Source organism: Oncorhynchus clarkii, chromosome 7 (assembly GCF_045791955.1).
Source record: "Oncorhynchus clarkii lewisi isolate Uvic-CL-2024 chromosome 7, UVic_Ocla_1.0, whole genome shotgun sequence".
Classification (NCBI taxonomy): domain Eukaryota; kingdom Metazoa; phylum Chordata; class Actinopteri; order Salmoniformes; family Salmonidae; genus Oncorhynchus; species Oncorhynchus clarkii.
Window position 1 is genome coordinate 48,312,125 of NC_092153.1, and position 13,581 is coordinate 48,325,705.

A 13,581-nucleotide genomic window follows, 5' to 3' on the forward strand; every position below is an offset into this window, starting at 1 on the left:
TGTCTGCGAGACAGATGGCCTAGCTGTGGGCGGGGTCTAAGCCACCAGGCAGCACTGGGACGACAGGACTGACTGGCTACAGCCCGGGAGAGAGGGAGCTAGCCAGGTACCCCTCCGAGTGACTATGGAAGGTGTGCAATGCAGTGTCAAACAGACGATACAAAGACCAAGAGAAAGAAACATGCATAGAGCGAGAGAGAGATCAGTCCAGTCTACTCAGTTATATTATGCTTATTCACGTCCGACTGGTTTCTATGGACGTGATGAAATGGGCTGAGAGTTGTGTTCACTCGAAATACATGACATCCGTGTTGTTTGGATTTGTCGTTGTTACATGGCATCTGTATTCCTGTGATGTGTTGTGATGTACTTAACACACATCTTCCTGTTTGTCTGGCTGTCTACAGGAAACAAGCTGAATAAGGACCTGAAGCACTATCTGAGCCAGCGATTCCAGAAGTCCTCTCCGGACCACGAGCTGCAGCAGACCATCCGAGACAACCTCTACCGCCACGCCGTGCCTTGTGAGTAGCACACCCTTTTATACTCCTCCTCATCGTTCTCTTCTTCCTCCTCATCTTGATGTCATTGATTTGTAGCTTTGCAAGGACTGTGCTGTTTGGTGAAGCTTCACACTGGACATTGGTGATTTTGGCTGGTCATACTCATGTTGCTGTATGTCTCTTAGTCATCTGAATGGTTGTCAGGTTTTAAGGGAGCTTCTTTCCCCTCAAAAATAAAAAAATACTTAGATTACTATTTGAGTCGTAAGCACTGGACAACACACAGACCGCAGTAGATGGTGGTCTCCTCCCACTGACAATTGGAACCAGATTAATATGGAGCTCATGCGCTCAACCCTCGTCATTCATTAAATCAGCCAGATGTTTAGTTTTCAATACTATGTGATTAGAGCAAGAAGCTCCAGCACACCCCATGGTCGATAGGCCAGGAGGCTCTCCCTCCGCTCGATCAATAGGCAGAGTGATTAAACGCACTACGTCTTGATCAGATCCTCACGCACATCTTCACTCCTATTTTTTCTCACATTGTACAGTATGTCATGATGTCCAAGGATTCAGGCCTGTTTTCTGTGGGGCAGCTGTCCTGTATAGATTGTGTGAAGGAAATGCAGAGGTACCTTGAGGCTTCGAATGTATCATATTTCTCAGTGTCAATAATGTTTCACAGTGACGTGGGGGGACCGATAGTGCAACATTGCGATAGATCAAATTCTATTTGTCACATATGCCGAATACAACAGGTGTAAACCTTACCGTGAAATGCTTACTTACAAGCGCAGTTTTAAGAAAAATACCTAAATCCAGCTGTGTGGACCAATCCCTGTACAGCAGCTGGGATTGTCATCTTCCTCATAATGGAGATGGAATTCCCTAGTGATCGTGAGCTGGCCATGACACTCAAACAGATGGAAAGAGAGAGAAGGAACTCGATCAACTCATAGTACATAGTGAGACTAGGAGTCCTACACAGGACATATAATGTGTGATCAGGTTAAAGATGTGTAGTTAGCGGCAGCCATTTTGCATCTGTCATTAATGCATGGCAGGGTTCTCATGGTTTATTTGTTATATGAAGCATAGTTTATTTGTTGGGCTAGGTTACTTTAGTCCCCTTCACCCAACCCACAATTCAATGGGTCTACTGCATTATCAGGGCCTTGAGTAGTAGGGGCATGTCAACAATGTTAATTACATGGCTCTCTTTCAATGCTTTGTTATCCAAGCATGTTTTCTAATGCCCCCAGATACACCATCAAAGTCTACTCCTATAGTGCAAATTTTCTCTTCATTGCAAAATAGGTAGAATTGCAGGAAATTAGCTTTAAAACTGCAATTCTTTTTCTCAGCAAAATATATAAAATCTAGCTTTTAAACTGTATAATGTTCTCTCTGCCCATGGCAAAATATGTAGAATGTGCTTTAAAACAGCAAAATGTCTCTGCGGCCAAGAAAAACACCTACGCCACGCTAACCACTGCTGCTGAAATAAATCCTACGGGGAACACTGTCCTAACAGGATTTTTTCCTAAGGATTCTCATCATTGGGTATTCAATTAGTTTATTCATGACCCTCTCACGCAAATTGCTATCTGTATTCCAGGGGCTTTTTCCTCAGGACTTTATTGGAATTACCCAGTGTGCCATATGTCAGCCAGACAGGCCTGGATTGTGCTAGTCTGGTCATAATGGCCATTTTAATTACCAAAGGCTCTTCTCTCTGACTCTTATTGACACCCTGATAAACTGTATTATGGTTAACCAAGGAAACATATCACCATGAAGGTGTACCATTTGTACTTTGTGATATGTCGTAATAAGAAGAATACCTAGCTAGGAACATTATTTTGATTGGTTCCCACTGGCTGTTGGTGAAATTTACATTCCCGGATAATCGATTTACATTTATTAATTTTATTCATTTATTCCAAAAAGATACATTATAGATTCGGGAAGAGGATGTGAGAAGGGCACCAAGACTGGTTATGTTTTCAGCAGTGGTTTGGTTTCTCCACTGGTCATCTCCAGGCCCTGGAGACTGGAGGTCAGTGTGTGGTGGTATAGTTGTGTCCATGGGTCAACTCATGTGTGCATGAGGAGGCTGTGATTATTGGACAGAAAGCAGCTGGAGGTGACAGATGGCCTAACCCTACTCGCTCTGCTCTACTTGGGACATCCTCCTCAAGCCTCTCGTCTCCTCTATGGTGCTCAAACCATGCAGCTCAAACTCCCCTCCCTCTCTCTCACACACACACACACCATCAAGACAATGCTTGACTCCACTCTATCATCATTCATGTAATCAGACAGCGTCTGTGTGTGCAGCTGCTTCTTTGGTTAACATGCTGAAGCTTTGAAAGGCTGACCAGAGTGTGGCCCTACCAGGTGGCCAGTGACCAGAGTGTGGGCCCTACCAGGTGGCCAGTGGCCAGAGTGTGGGCCCTACCAGGTGGCCAGTGACCAGAGTGTGGGCCCACCAGGTGGCCAGTGACCAGAGTGTGGCCCCACCAGGTGGCCAGTGACCAGAGCAGGGGGGTGGGGTGACTGACAGGGGACGGGTGACAATGAGGACATGTGACCCTGACAGAGGAGAAATTTGTCTGGGGATGTCTCAAGTGTTTTGTCAATGAACCCTAGTCTGTGTAGTAGAAGTTTTCTCAGGTCCAATAAGGCTGTGTCTAGACTTGACAGTTCATGCAGCTTTAGGATTCTGATCATAGAGTTCTGATCATGGAATCCTAAACGAGTCATGCATCTACACCTACATTTAAATGTGTCCAGATTACAGATTTCCGTGCTATATTAAAATGCCAGTATGCATTCTACAAATGTGGAATAGGCTAAATATGATGATGATGATGATGATGATGATAATAATAATAATAATAATAATAATAATAATAATAATAATAGTTAGCAAGCAACACTAAAGAGATTTCAAACGCGTTAGCATAACTCTAGCCAAACAAAAAAATATTTGTTCTAAATATTAGCTAGCTGGCTAGCAGTTATGAGGCCAGCAAACACATTCCTCACACGCTAGGAACGTACTGTATTTCCTCCAACGTTATAATGAAAAGGTGCCTCAAAACACAAGTTTTCTGGAGAGTGCTGATGACGTTGCCCACTGTATGCACTTTCGGCAGCCTGATTGCTTCCAGACTGAGGAGAAATCCGCACAATGCATCCCTGACCACCTTCTGAAGTGGTCAGCCAGATCTGAACACAACCTGTCTTTTCAATGCCATCTTTGTATTCTGATAGCATATGCCACATGTAAGTGTCAAGTGTAGACACGACCAAAGTTTGACCCGGACCTGACTGGATCGATCCTTTAAAAAAAAGAATGGGGACCCGAGAACAATCATAACCAACCCCAAATGGGACCCGAGTGACAAAAAAAATCATGTTTTTGCATTTTGGACTCGGTTCGGGTTTTGGGTATTCTGGTTCGGGTGGACCCGTGAAGACCTCTACTGTGTAATACTGCCACAAGTTGACAGATACAGTAGGATAGAAGTCTTATTGGCTTATAGGACCGTGCTATTGGTTTAGCTTATTAGTGTTGATTGACCTGATAGGATTTAGATGGGAGAAACACTTTAGTCCTGGACAACATGCCTTTAATTAAATGATGCCATGTACTTTGTATCCCCTCTCCTTCCCTTAGCAGAGCCAGGGTTCAGTTCAGCCGGTGTCCCTCCCTGCCCTTCTACAGATCAAAACACGTATTGTTGTCCTGGATGGGAAATATCAGCTGCTACAACATAGAAGACCAGCGTGATAACTATAGTTCCTCTTCTGTCTTTCCTCCTATCACATTGTTGACTTCTCACCTACCACACCACAGCCCTTCTCCACATCCAAATACCACAGCCCGTCTCCACCTCCAAATACCACAGCCCGTCTCCACCTCCAAATACCACAGCCCGTCTCCACCTCCAAATACCACAGCCCGTCTCCACCTCCAAATACCACAGCCCGTCTCCACCTCCAAATACCACAGCCCGTCTCCACCTCCAAATACCACAGCCCGTCACCACCTCCAAATATCACATCCCGTCTCCACCTCCAAATACCACAGCCCGTCTCCACCTCCAAATACCACAGCCCGTCTCCACCTCCAAATACCACAGCCCGTCTCCACCTCCAAATACCACAGCCCGTCTCCACCTCCAATTACCACAGCCCGTCTCCACCTCCAAATACCACAGCCCGTCTCCACCTCCAAATATCACAGCCCGTCTTCACCTCCAAATACCACAGCCCGTCTTCACCTCCAAATACCACAGCCCACTATGTCGCTATTATTTTTTTTCTGTCTCCCTCTACTTCCTCTTTTTCCTCTCCAATCTTCCGGCGTCCGTTGGCTTCCCTGCGGTCATCTAGTGCTCATTCCCGATCCCATACCTACTCTCAATCCTGACTCCCACTGCTGTTGCTGTGGCTGCTGTTCCCTCTCCTCCCCTGTTGTTTTCCACTCGTCGCTGTGATCAGCTCAGCAGCAGCAGAGCTCTCCTCACTGGGTTTGTGCCTCAGCTTGCCTGCGCTGCATAGAGAAATCAGCAGGATCCCCGCTACAGTCTGGTAGCTACCACTCTACTCTCTCTCTCGCTCCCTCACTCTTTGCATCAAGGCAAGTGTGCTGTGCTTTGTCTGCTGTTATTTTTCCACTGTTTCTTTCTCCTAGATGACGGGTGGCTGGAGAGGTGCAGTGAGAAAGTGAGCGTGTGTGTGGGGAGGTGTGTGATGTTTCACCATTCTTGAACATGGTGGATGGCTTGCATATAGGCTAAAAGGATGTGGCGGGGGTGGGGTCGAGGTTGCGTTGGGGGTGGGGTTGGAGAGGGGGATGGGCAGAAGGGAAAAGGGAGGATGGAACTAAGCACACGCGCAAGCATGCTCAGCTATGTAGCTAGCACACAGGCACAGATGGGGACTGCTAGTAGCACGTTTTCCCTGCCTAATTTTACCCTGCAGGGTTTGTATGTAGGACCTGCTTTTCACAGGCCTCTCTGTATAGGGCTTGACATTAATGCTAGTCCGCTTGTCTGGGACGAGTAAAGAAATAATTGTCGGACAAGCAGAATATATATTGGAGTTGTCAGAATAGAAGTAAAAAATATCACACAACAATCACAATATCAAACAAGGCAACAGTAAACATGTCATCCCCCCACGAATGATGCTGCACCCCCCTTGGGCCAATTGAGATATTGTGTGTGACTAACAGATTTCAGTTCATTACTATAGCTCCCACCTTGGGCCAGTCAGTGTCGTTTTGTAAATGCCAGATCTTTATAGTATGACTCGTCATTCACCCAAGTTTCGTCAAAATCGGCCCCTTGCTTTGTGAAATATCACGTGTGACTAACGAACTAACGAACAGACGGAGACATATCCAAAGTCCCCTTCCCGATTTCATCGTGTTGGGCAACAACTATTCAGAATTGAATTGGATCAGTGTCCTCTGGATTCGATGTGTTACGCACTGTATCTGTTCTCCCAATCTGTGCAGAACACATCGGAGTAAAATGATCATTGGTAATGCGTGTGTGCAGAGCACATCGGAGTAAAATGATCATTGGTAATGCGTGTGTGCAGAGCACATCGGAGTAAAATGATCATTGGTAATGCGTGTGTGCAGAGCACATCGGAGTAAGATGATCATTGGTAATGCGTGTGTGCAGAGCACATCGGAGTAAAATGATCATTGGAAATGCGTGTGTGCAGAGCACATCGGAGTAAAATGACCATTGGAAATGCGTGTGTGCAGAGCACATCAGAGTAAGATGACCATTGGTAATGCGTGTGTGCAGAGCACATCGGAGTAAGATGACCATTGGTAATGCGTGTGTGCAGAGCACATCGGAGTAAGATGACCATTGGTAATGCGTGTGTGCAGAGCACATCGGAGTAAGATGACCATTGGTAATGCGTGTGTGCAGAGAATGAGAGACATTGCAGCAGCAGGTAGCCTATAAAATGATAAACAAACAGACTAGATAGCCAAATCAAAATATACAGTGCATTTGGAAAGTATTTAGACCCCTTGACCTTTTCCACATTTTATTTTTCAGCCTAATTCTAAAATGTATTAAATTATTTATTTTACTCATCAATCTACACAAAATACGCCATAATGGCAAAGCGAAAACAAGTTTTTAGAAAATGTTGCAAATTTATTAAGAATTTAAAATAGGGTTCTTGGTCTCCTCCCTGACCAAGGCCCTTTCCCCCCCAATTACTCAGTTTGGAAGAGTCTTGGTGGTTCCAAACTTCTTCCATTTAAGAATGATGGAGGCCACTGTGTTTTTAGGGACCTTCAATGCTGCAGAATTTTTTTTCTACCGTTCCCCAGACCTGTGCCTCGACACAATCCTGTGTCAGAGCTCTACGGACAATTCCTTCCACCTCATGGCTTAGTTTTTGCTCTGACATCCACTGTCAACTGTGGGACATTATATAGACAGGTGTGTGCCTTTCCAAATCATGTCCAATCAATTGAATTTTCCACAGGTGGACTTCAATCAAGTTGTAGAAACATCTCAAGGATGATCAACGGGAACAGGATGCACTTGAACTCAATTTTGTCTCTCATAGCAAAGGGGCTGAATACTTATGTAAAAAAATATATTATTTCACCTTTATTTAACCAGGTAGGCCAGTTGAGAACAAGTTCTCATTTACAACTGTTACCTGGCCAAGATAAAGCAAAGCAGTGCAACACAAACAACAACACAGAGTTACACATGGAATAAACAAAAGTACAGTCAATAACACAATAGAAAATGTATATAAAGTGTGTGCAAATGTAGTACGATTAGGGAGGTAAGGCAATAAATAGGCCATAGTGGATAAATAATTACAATTTAGCATTAACACTGGAGTAATAGATGTGCAAAAGATGAATGTGCAAGTAGAGATACTGGGGTGCAGAGGAGCAAAAAATAAATAACAATATGGGGATGAGGCAGTTGGGTGGGTTATTTATAGATGGCCTGTGTACAGGTGCAAAAATCACTGAAGCTGGATATAAGACTCCAGCTTCAGTGATTTTTGCAATTTGTTCCAGTCATTGGCAGCAGAGAATTGAAAGGAAAGGCGGCCAAATGAGGAGTTGGCTTTGGGGATGACCAGTGAGATATACCTGCTGGAGCGCGTGCTACGTGTGGGTGACCAGTGAGCTGAGATAAGGCGGGGCTTTACCTAGCAAAGACATATAGATGACCTGGAGCCAGTGGGTAAATAATGTATTTCTGTTTATTTTTTATTTTTAATACATTTAAAAAAGTATCTTAAAACTTGTTTTCACTTTATTTATTTAACACCATTGCATTTTATCGGTGGCAATTTGAATGGACAGAGATACCATGACGAGATCCAGAGGCCCATTGATGTGCCATTCATCCGCCGCCATCGCCTCATGTTTCAGCATGACAATGCACGGCCCCATGTCGCAAGGATCTGTTCACAATTCCTGGAAGCTGATAATGTCCCAGCTTCCATGGCCTGCATACTCACCAGACATTACACGCATTGAGCATGTCTGGGATGCTCTGTATCGACGTGTGCGAAAGCGTGTTCCAGTTTCCACTAATATCCAGCAACTTTGCACAGCCATTGAGTTGGAGTGGAACAACATTCCACAGGCCACAATCAACACCCTGATCATCTGTATGCGAAGAAGATGTTGCACTGAATGAGGCAAAAGGGGATCACACTAAATGCTGACAGGTATTTTTTTTTTACAAGAATTTATGCTTTTGGTTCCCCTTTACGTCTGTCTCTATGAACGTTTCACGACCCTTTGACCAATGAAATGTATTCAAAATACCTTTTCATCAAAACTCTTCAGTTCATAGGCTCTCAAAGTTGTCTGTCAAACCCTGTATCTCCACCATGGCTCTTGAAGTGAAGCACACGGCTTCACCCTGAGGATATTTTGCTCGGGGGTTCTTAGTGAGACGCAATCAGAGGTAAGGTGCACTTTAATTACCTTCTGTCTTTGTAATATTATATATTTCTGGAGTAAGACGTTTTTCTCAGATATAATTATGTTGTTGAAATTGTGTTTCGAGCGCATTGTTGAAATTGTGTTTAGAGTGCAAATCAAATGGCTAGGTAGCTAACCCCGAATCTGATCAAGTTTAATCTCCTGATTTTGGCTCCCCATATGATCTCTGCTTGTTGGCTAACTAGCCACCTTGTCATTGGCATAAAGTGTTAACAGATTAATCAGATGTGTGTTGCAATGGCTAACAAGCTATCACATTAGGTTGCCACTAGATAAGCTGGCTAAACTAGCTCGCTGCAGTGTCAACCATGTAGCTAGCTAACGCTAACTAGATGAACCGGGACGTCCAGCGCAGCATCCTCCCACTCCATTGCTCTCCTCTCACTCTGTGTGTTTCGAAATGTCGTACTTTTTTATGACAAGGCCTATAAGCGCATCTGTAGTACAGTCAGTGTATCATCTCAGTAAGCGTTTTGGACCATGACTAGAAATACATTTTTGTGTGTCTTTTTATTTACAGCTTGTAGTGGCACATCCGAGGGGGGGGGAGAAGGGCCAGCCAAGAAAATGAAAATACCCTTCCAAGTGAAAAGGAGAGGTTCAGAAGGAAAGGAGAATTGAGGGTAAATCCTATCTTGGCATCAAAAAGATGATTGAGTTGACTATGGCAATGTTTGATTTATTACGTACATGGTTCTTACCTGAATACCTACCTTGATGTTTAATTTCATGCTGGAATGTGTCTGATTTGCATACTAGTAACATGATCGATGGTGACATTTTACATTTTGATTGTTGTTTGAACACTAACCTGATCCTCCTTGATATTTCATTCTGAGTGAAAAATGAAACATCGCATTTAGTGTAAATCTTTTTAGTACGCGTTCACCATCACATGTACTTGAAATTATATTGTGAAATGCATTTTTATTTATGGTATTAAAATTGTACAATTATTACAATGTCTCGAGTACCATTTACCTGTTTATGAAATTGAACACATTGATAGATATTAAGTCAACTTCGATTAAGACTGTAATTGAAGCTTTGATGTCAGTCTTCAATGGAGACTACCTGTGCTGGAGGATATCTGCAAGATGGTGCTGGCAGGCTTAAATTATTAATGCATGTCAAATCAATTGCACTAAGTTGTTGTCCTATTTGTTTGCTGTCTCAGTTTACAATAAAGTGTAAAAAAAAATAAAAAAAATACCAGACTAAATGTGTAATTAGTTTTCTTACTGAATACTTTTTTAATCTTAAAGCTTAATTTTACTTTTTTTGAGTAAATTACAATCTAAGTAATAGGACTTTTACTTAAGTGCAGATTTTCAGTACTCTAACGGATAGCGTACGGAATGTAGCCTATTGGAATATAATCAAATACTAAGGGGCCTATTGCAACTATTGATGGCACGAGATTATCTCTAGTTTATGTCTCGCTAAACCTTCAATATGCACTAAATTCACCTGCACATCTCATCTCAATTGCAACCGTTATTGGTTCCCTCATTACCGCTCTCTAAAAGATGTCGGTGTCCCGTCGGTGTTACCTTAGTCAGACATCTGTGTATGTAATGGCACGATGCTCATGTCTCCGCCCTATCAATGGGAGTCATTATCCCAAAGGCAGGAAAGGAAGGTAGGCAACACGTTTAGGTCTGCATATTAAGCCCATAGATACATATTGGGCTTGTTCTGGACAGATTTTGGCGAGAGTGATCCCTCTCTGCCTTAGTCGTGCTTGCAACCAAAGTCTTTCAAGATATGTTCGTATTGTCATAGGAACAACTTTGTCCTTTTTTAACAGACTAAGGGAGATTTATCTATTTGACAAGCATTCCGTACAATAGAAATAAAGTATTTCCTTGTTTACTACGGCAAATCTACTGTTTTAAAGGCCAGAACACTCATTGATGGCCCACAGTGGTATCACCTCCTACACTGGTTTGATTGATGGGGGCAGGGCCTAGATTTTGGTTGGATGGATGGATCTTAGGGGGAGGTAACAGGCTTTGAATGTCTTTTGAAATGTCATTCCGCTGACATCATCATTAGTTTAAGTGAAAGAAAGGCATTGTCAAGAAGGATTCAATGAAGGGATGAGTCCCAGGAAGTCATACCCACTCCACACGCACATACGTCCAGGCACGCATGCACTCACCCATTCATCCCCAACAAACACACACTCAAAGGTTGTGTGTGGGAATGTGAATTCATCCTGCTAGTGATGAATTGTTTTCCTCTCTGGCTTCTGTGTTGAGTACCTTGGAAGCATATTTTATGTCATTTGGTAATGCTTTATTAATACACATTGTTAATACACATTCATTAATACACATTGTTTATTAATACACATTAGTTTTTTTGGAAATGTGTTTTTTGCATATCCCAACTCTCCCTGAGACACCCTTGGAGAGTGAGGTCACTGCCAGGGTCTACCGTTATCAACTGGGACCATTGGAGCAATTAAGGTTAAGTGCCTTAAAAAATAGATGGACTAACCCAAACTTCTGGCTGATCTGAAGTTAAACTGCTTCTCCCTATGTAACATCTTATTCTGAAGCACCAATCCAGCGTGGGTGAAATGATTCATGCCTGCTCCCCAAATTGGCAGCTTTCTTGTCTCTCTCTGCAACCTAGGGGTCATCTCACACACCTAAACACCCTCGTCCTATTTTCTGAAGAGTTTGCTTTTTCAGAACTGTTTGTTGTCTGACATCCTGAAGCCTGGAGTGATCCCTCGGCTGTGAAAGTGGCCGGTGAGAGAGGTCACATATTTAAATGTTTTCACAATTGAAATGCTGTCTTGTTATAACGTGCATAACATAATATATAATATAACAAAGATAGCCATTCAGAAGTCAAGGATGTAGCCATTTCATAAATGAAGGGCTTTTCTGTAGGAAAATAACTGCCTCATTCCTGGTTATTGTTGCCATTATCAGTAATGTGATTAGGGATGCTGTATTGATGGACTGACTATCCTCGAGGGGTTAAAGAAACAAGGACTCAAAGCTGCTGTTCCTGTACCCCTCCTTTCCCCATCACCCCTCCTATCTCCCCACAGACGACTGCAGCTCTGGGGTTAAAGAAAAACAATGGCAGAAAGTATTCACAAAGTATTCTGAAGGTATTCAGAGCCTTTGAATTTTTCCACAGCCTTCTTCGAAAATGTATTAAATTAAACATGTTCCTTATCAATCTACACACAATACCCCAAATTGACAAAGCAAAAACAGTTTTTTTAGAAAAATCAGTAATACCTACATTTACATAGGTATTCAGACCCTTTGCTATGAAAAAAATGACTGCAGTATTGAAGGTCCCCAAGAACACAGTGGCCTCCATCATTCTTAAATTGAAGAAGTTTGGAACCACCAAAACTCTCCCTAGAGCTGGCCACACTGAGCAATCGGGGGAGAAGGGCCTTGGTCAGGGAGATGACCAAGAACCCAATGGTCACTCTGACAGAGCTCCAGAGTTCCTTTGTGAAGATGAGGGAACCTTCCAGAAGGACAACCATCTCTGCAGCATTCCACCATTCAGGCCTTTATGGAAGAGTGGCCAGACGGAAGATGCTCCAGAGCGCTCAGGACCTCAGACTGGGGCAAAGGTTCACCTACCAACAGGACCACGACTCTAAGCACACAGTGGCCAAGCCCGAGCCTGGACTTGAACCCTGTCAAACCTCTCTGTAGAGACCTGGAAATAGCTGTACAGCGACGCTCCCCATCCAACCTGACAGCACTTGAGAGGATCTGCAGAGAAGAATGGAAGAAACTCCCCAAAAACTCCCGAAGGTCTGCCAAGCTTGTAGCGTCATACCCAAGAAGACTCGAGGCTGGAATTACTGCCAAAGGTGCTTCAACAAAGTACTGAGTAAAAGGTCTGAATACTCATATAAATGTTACATTTCAGTTTTTGTTTTTTATACGTTTGAAAAAAATTCTACAAACCTGTTTTTGCTTTGTCATTATATTGTGTGTAGATTGTTTAAATTGATGAGAAAATGTAACTAAATGTGGAAAAAGTTAAGGGGTCTGAATATTTTCTGAATGCACTGAATGCATGCACCCACACTTTATCGCATTCAGTCCTTAATCGAAGTCCTATTCTACCTTAGCCTTATGTCCGGACCTAATCTCATCATTCTAGCCCCAGCATCGCAGCCCTAGTAGCCCAGCTACATCCATCCCTGCCCCGTGCTTGCCCTTGGTAGTGTTGATTTCGTTGGTCACGTGATGCATGGGGATGGGCTCTCTCGCTGGGACTGCCTTGTTTGTCAGAGCAGAGGGAGCATGTGTGACTACGTCTGTGTGTAAGAGAGAGAGATATAGGCTGCAGAGTGGAGGAGAGAGAGAAAAGTGAGGGGGGAGCGAGGGCAAGCGAGCGACAGCTAGAGTGAGCGAGAGACTGAGTGGAGGTGGGCGGGTGCATGTGGGTAAGTGTGAGACTGGAGACGTTGGTTGGGTTCAGTCAGACAGGAGCAGAGCGGAGCACAGCGTGTATGTATGCATGTGTATAGTTCACGTTGGCTGAGCCTGGATTCTGAGCCTGGCAGGAACAGGAAGACTCATCAGACAGACAGCGGATCGCATCGGTGGCCAGTGCTGGACGTTCGACACTGGACAGACAGGCAGACAGAGGGAGGCTGTAGCTCGGATGCGAGTGTCTGACGCGCTCCCTGTGGATAAAGAGCGACCTGTTTTGTGTTTTCTCATCCTACCTGACTGGTTTCTCTCTGATGTGTGCTGTGTAGCCCTGGACTAGCTGAGGAAATCAGAGGTATGCTCTCTATTTGTCTTTCATTTGAGAATGATGCTTTGGCTTCTGGGATTTAATGGCGGGGCGGTAATGGATGGCGAGGGAGAAAGAGAGTGAGGGGGGGGGGTTACTGTGCATCAGGCGGAACACATCAGTATAAGAGACAGAGGCAGGTCGCTGGCAGCAATAGCAGTGGAATGGTCATTCCGTGTGTCCGTCATACTTTTGTGTGCGTGTCGCTGGTGTGTGTGTTTGTCTGGTCTCTGGTGTGTGTGT

The 13,581-nt window shown here is 43.9% G+C and overlaps 1 protein-coding gene across 17 annotated transcripts in view; it reads left to right on the forward strand.

Moving 5' to 3' along the window:
- LOC139413408 (membrane associated guanylate kinase, WW and PDZ domain containing 1b) overlaps nucleotides 1–13,581 on the forward strand; it is a 203,514-nt gene that overhangs the window by 114,857 nt on the left and 75,076 nt on the right. For 11 of the 17 annotated variants that reach the window (XM_071160754.1, XM_071160755.1, XM_071160746.1 and 8 more), the window contains exon 2: nucleotides 408–524. In XM_071160754.1, coding sequence (XP_071016855.1) covers nucleotides 408–524 — 117 coding nt within the window. Of the gene's footprint in view, nucleotides 1–19; nucleotides 132–407; nucleotides 525–13,015; nucleotides 13,327–13,581 lie in introns of those variants that run through there. The other 6 variants (XM_071160760.1, XM_071160753.1, XM_071160761.1 and 3 more) reach the window with 4 other exon arrangements.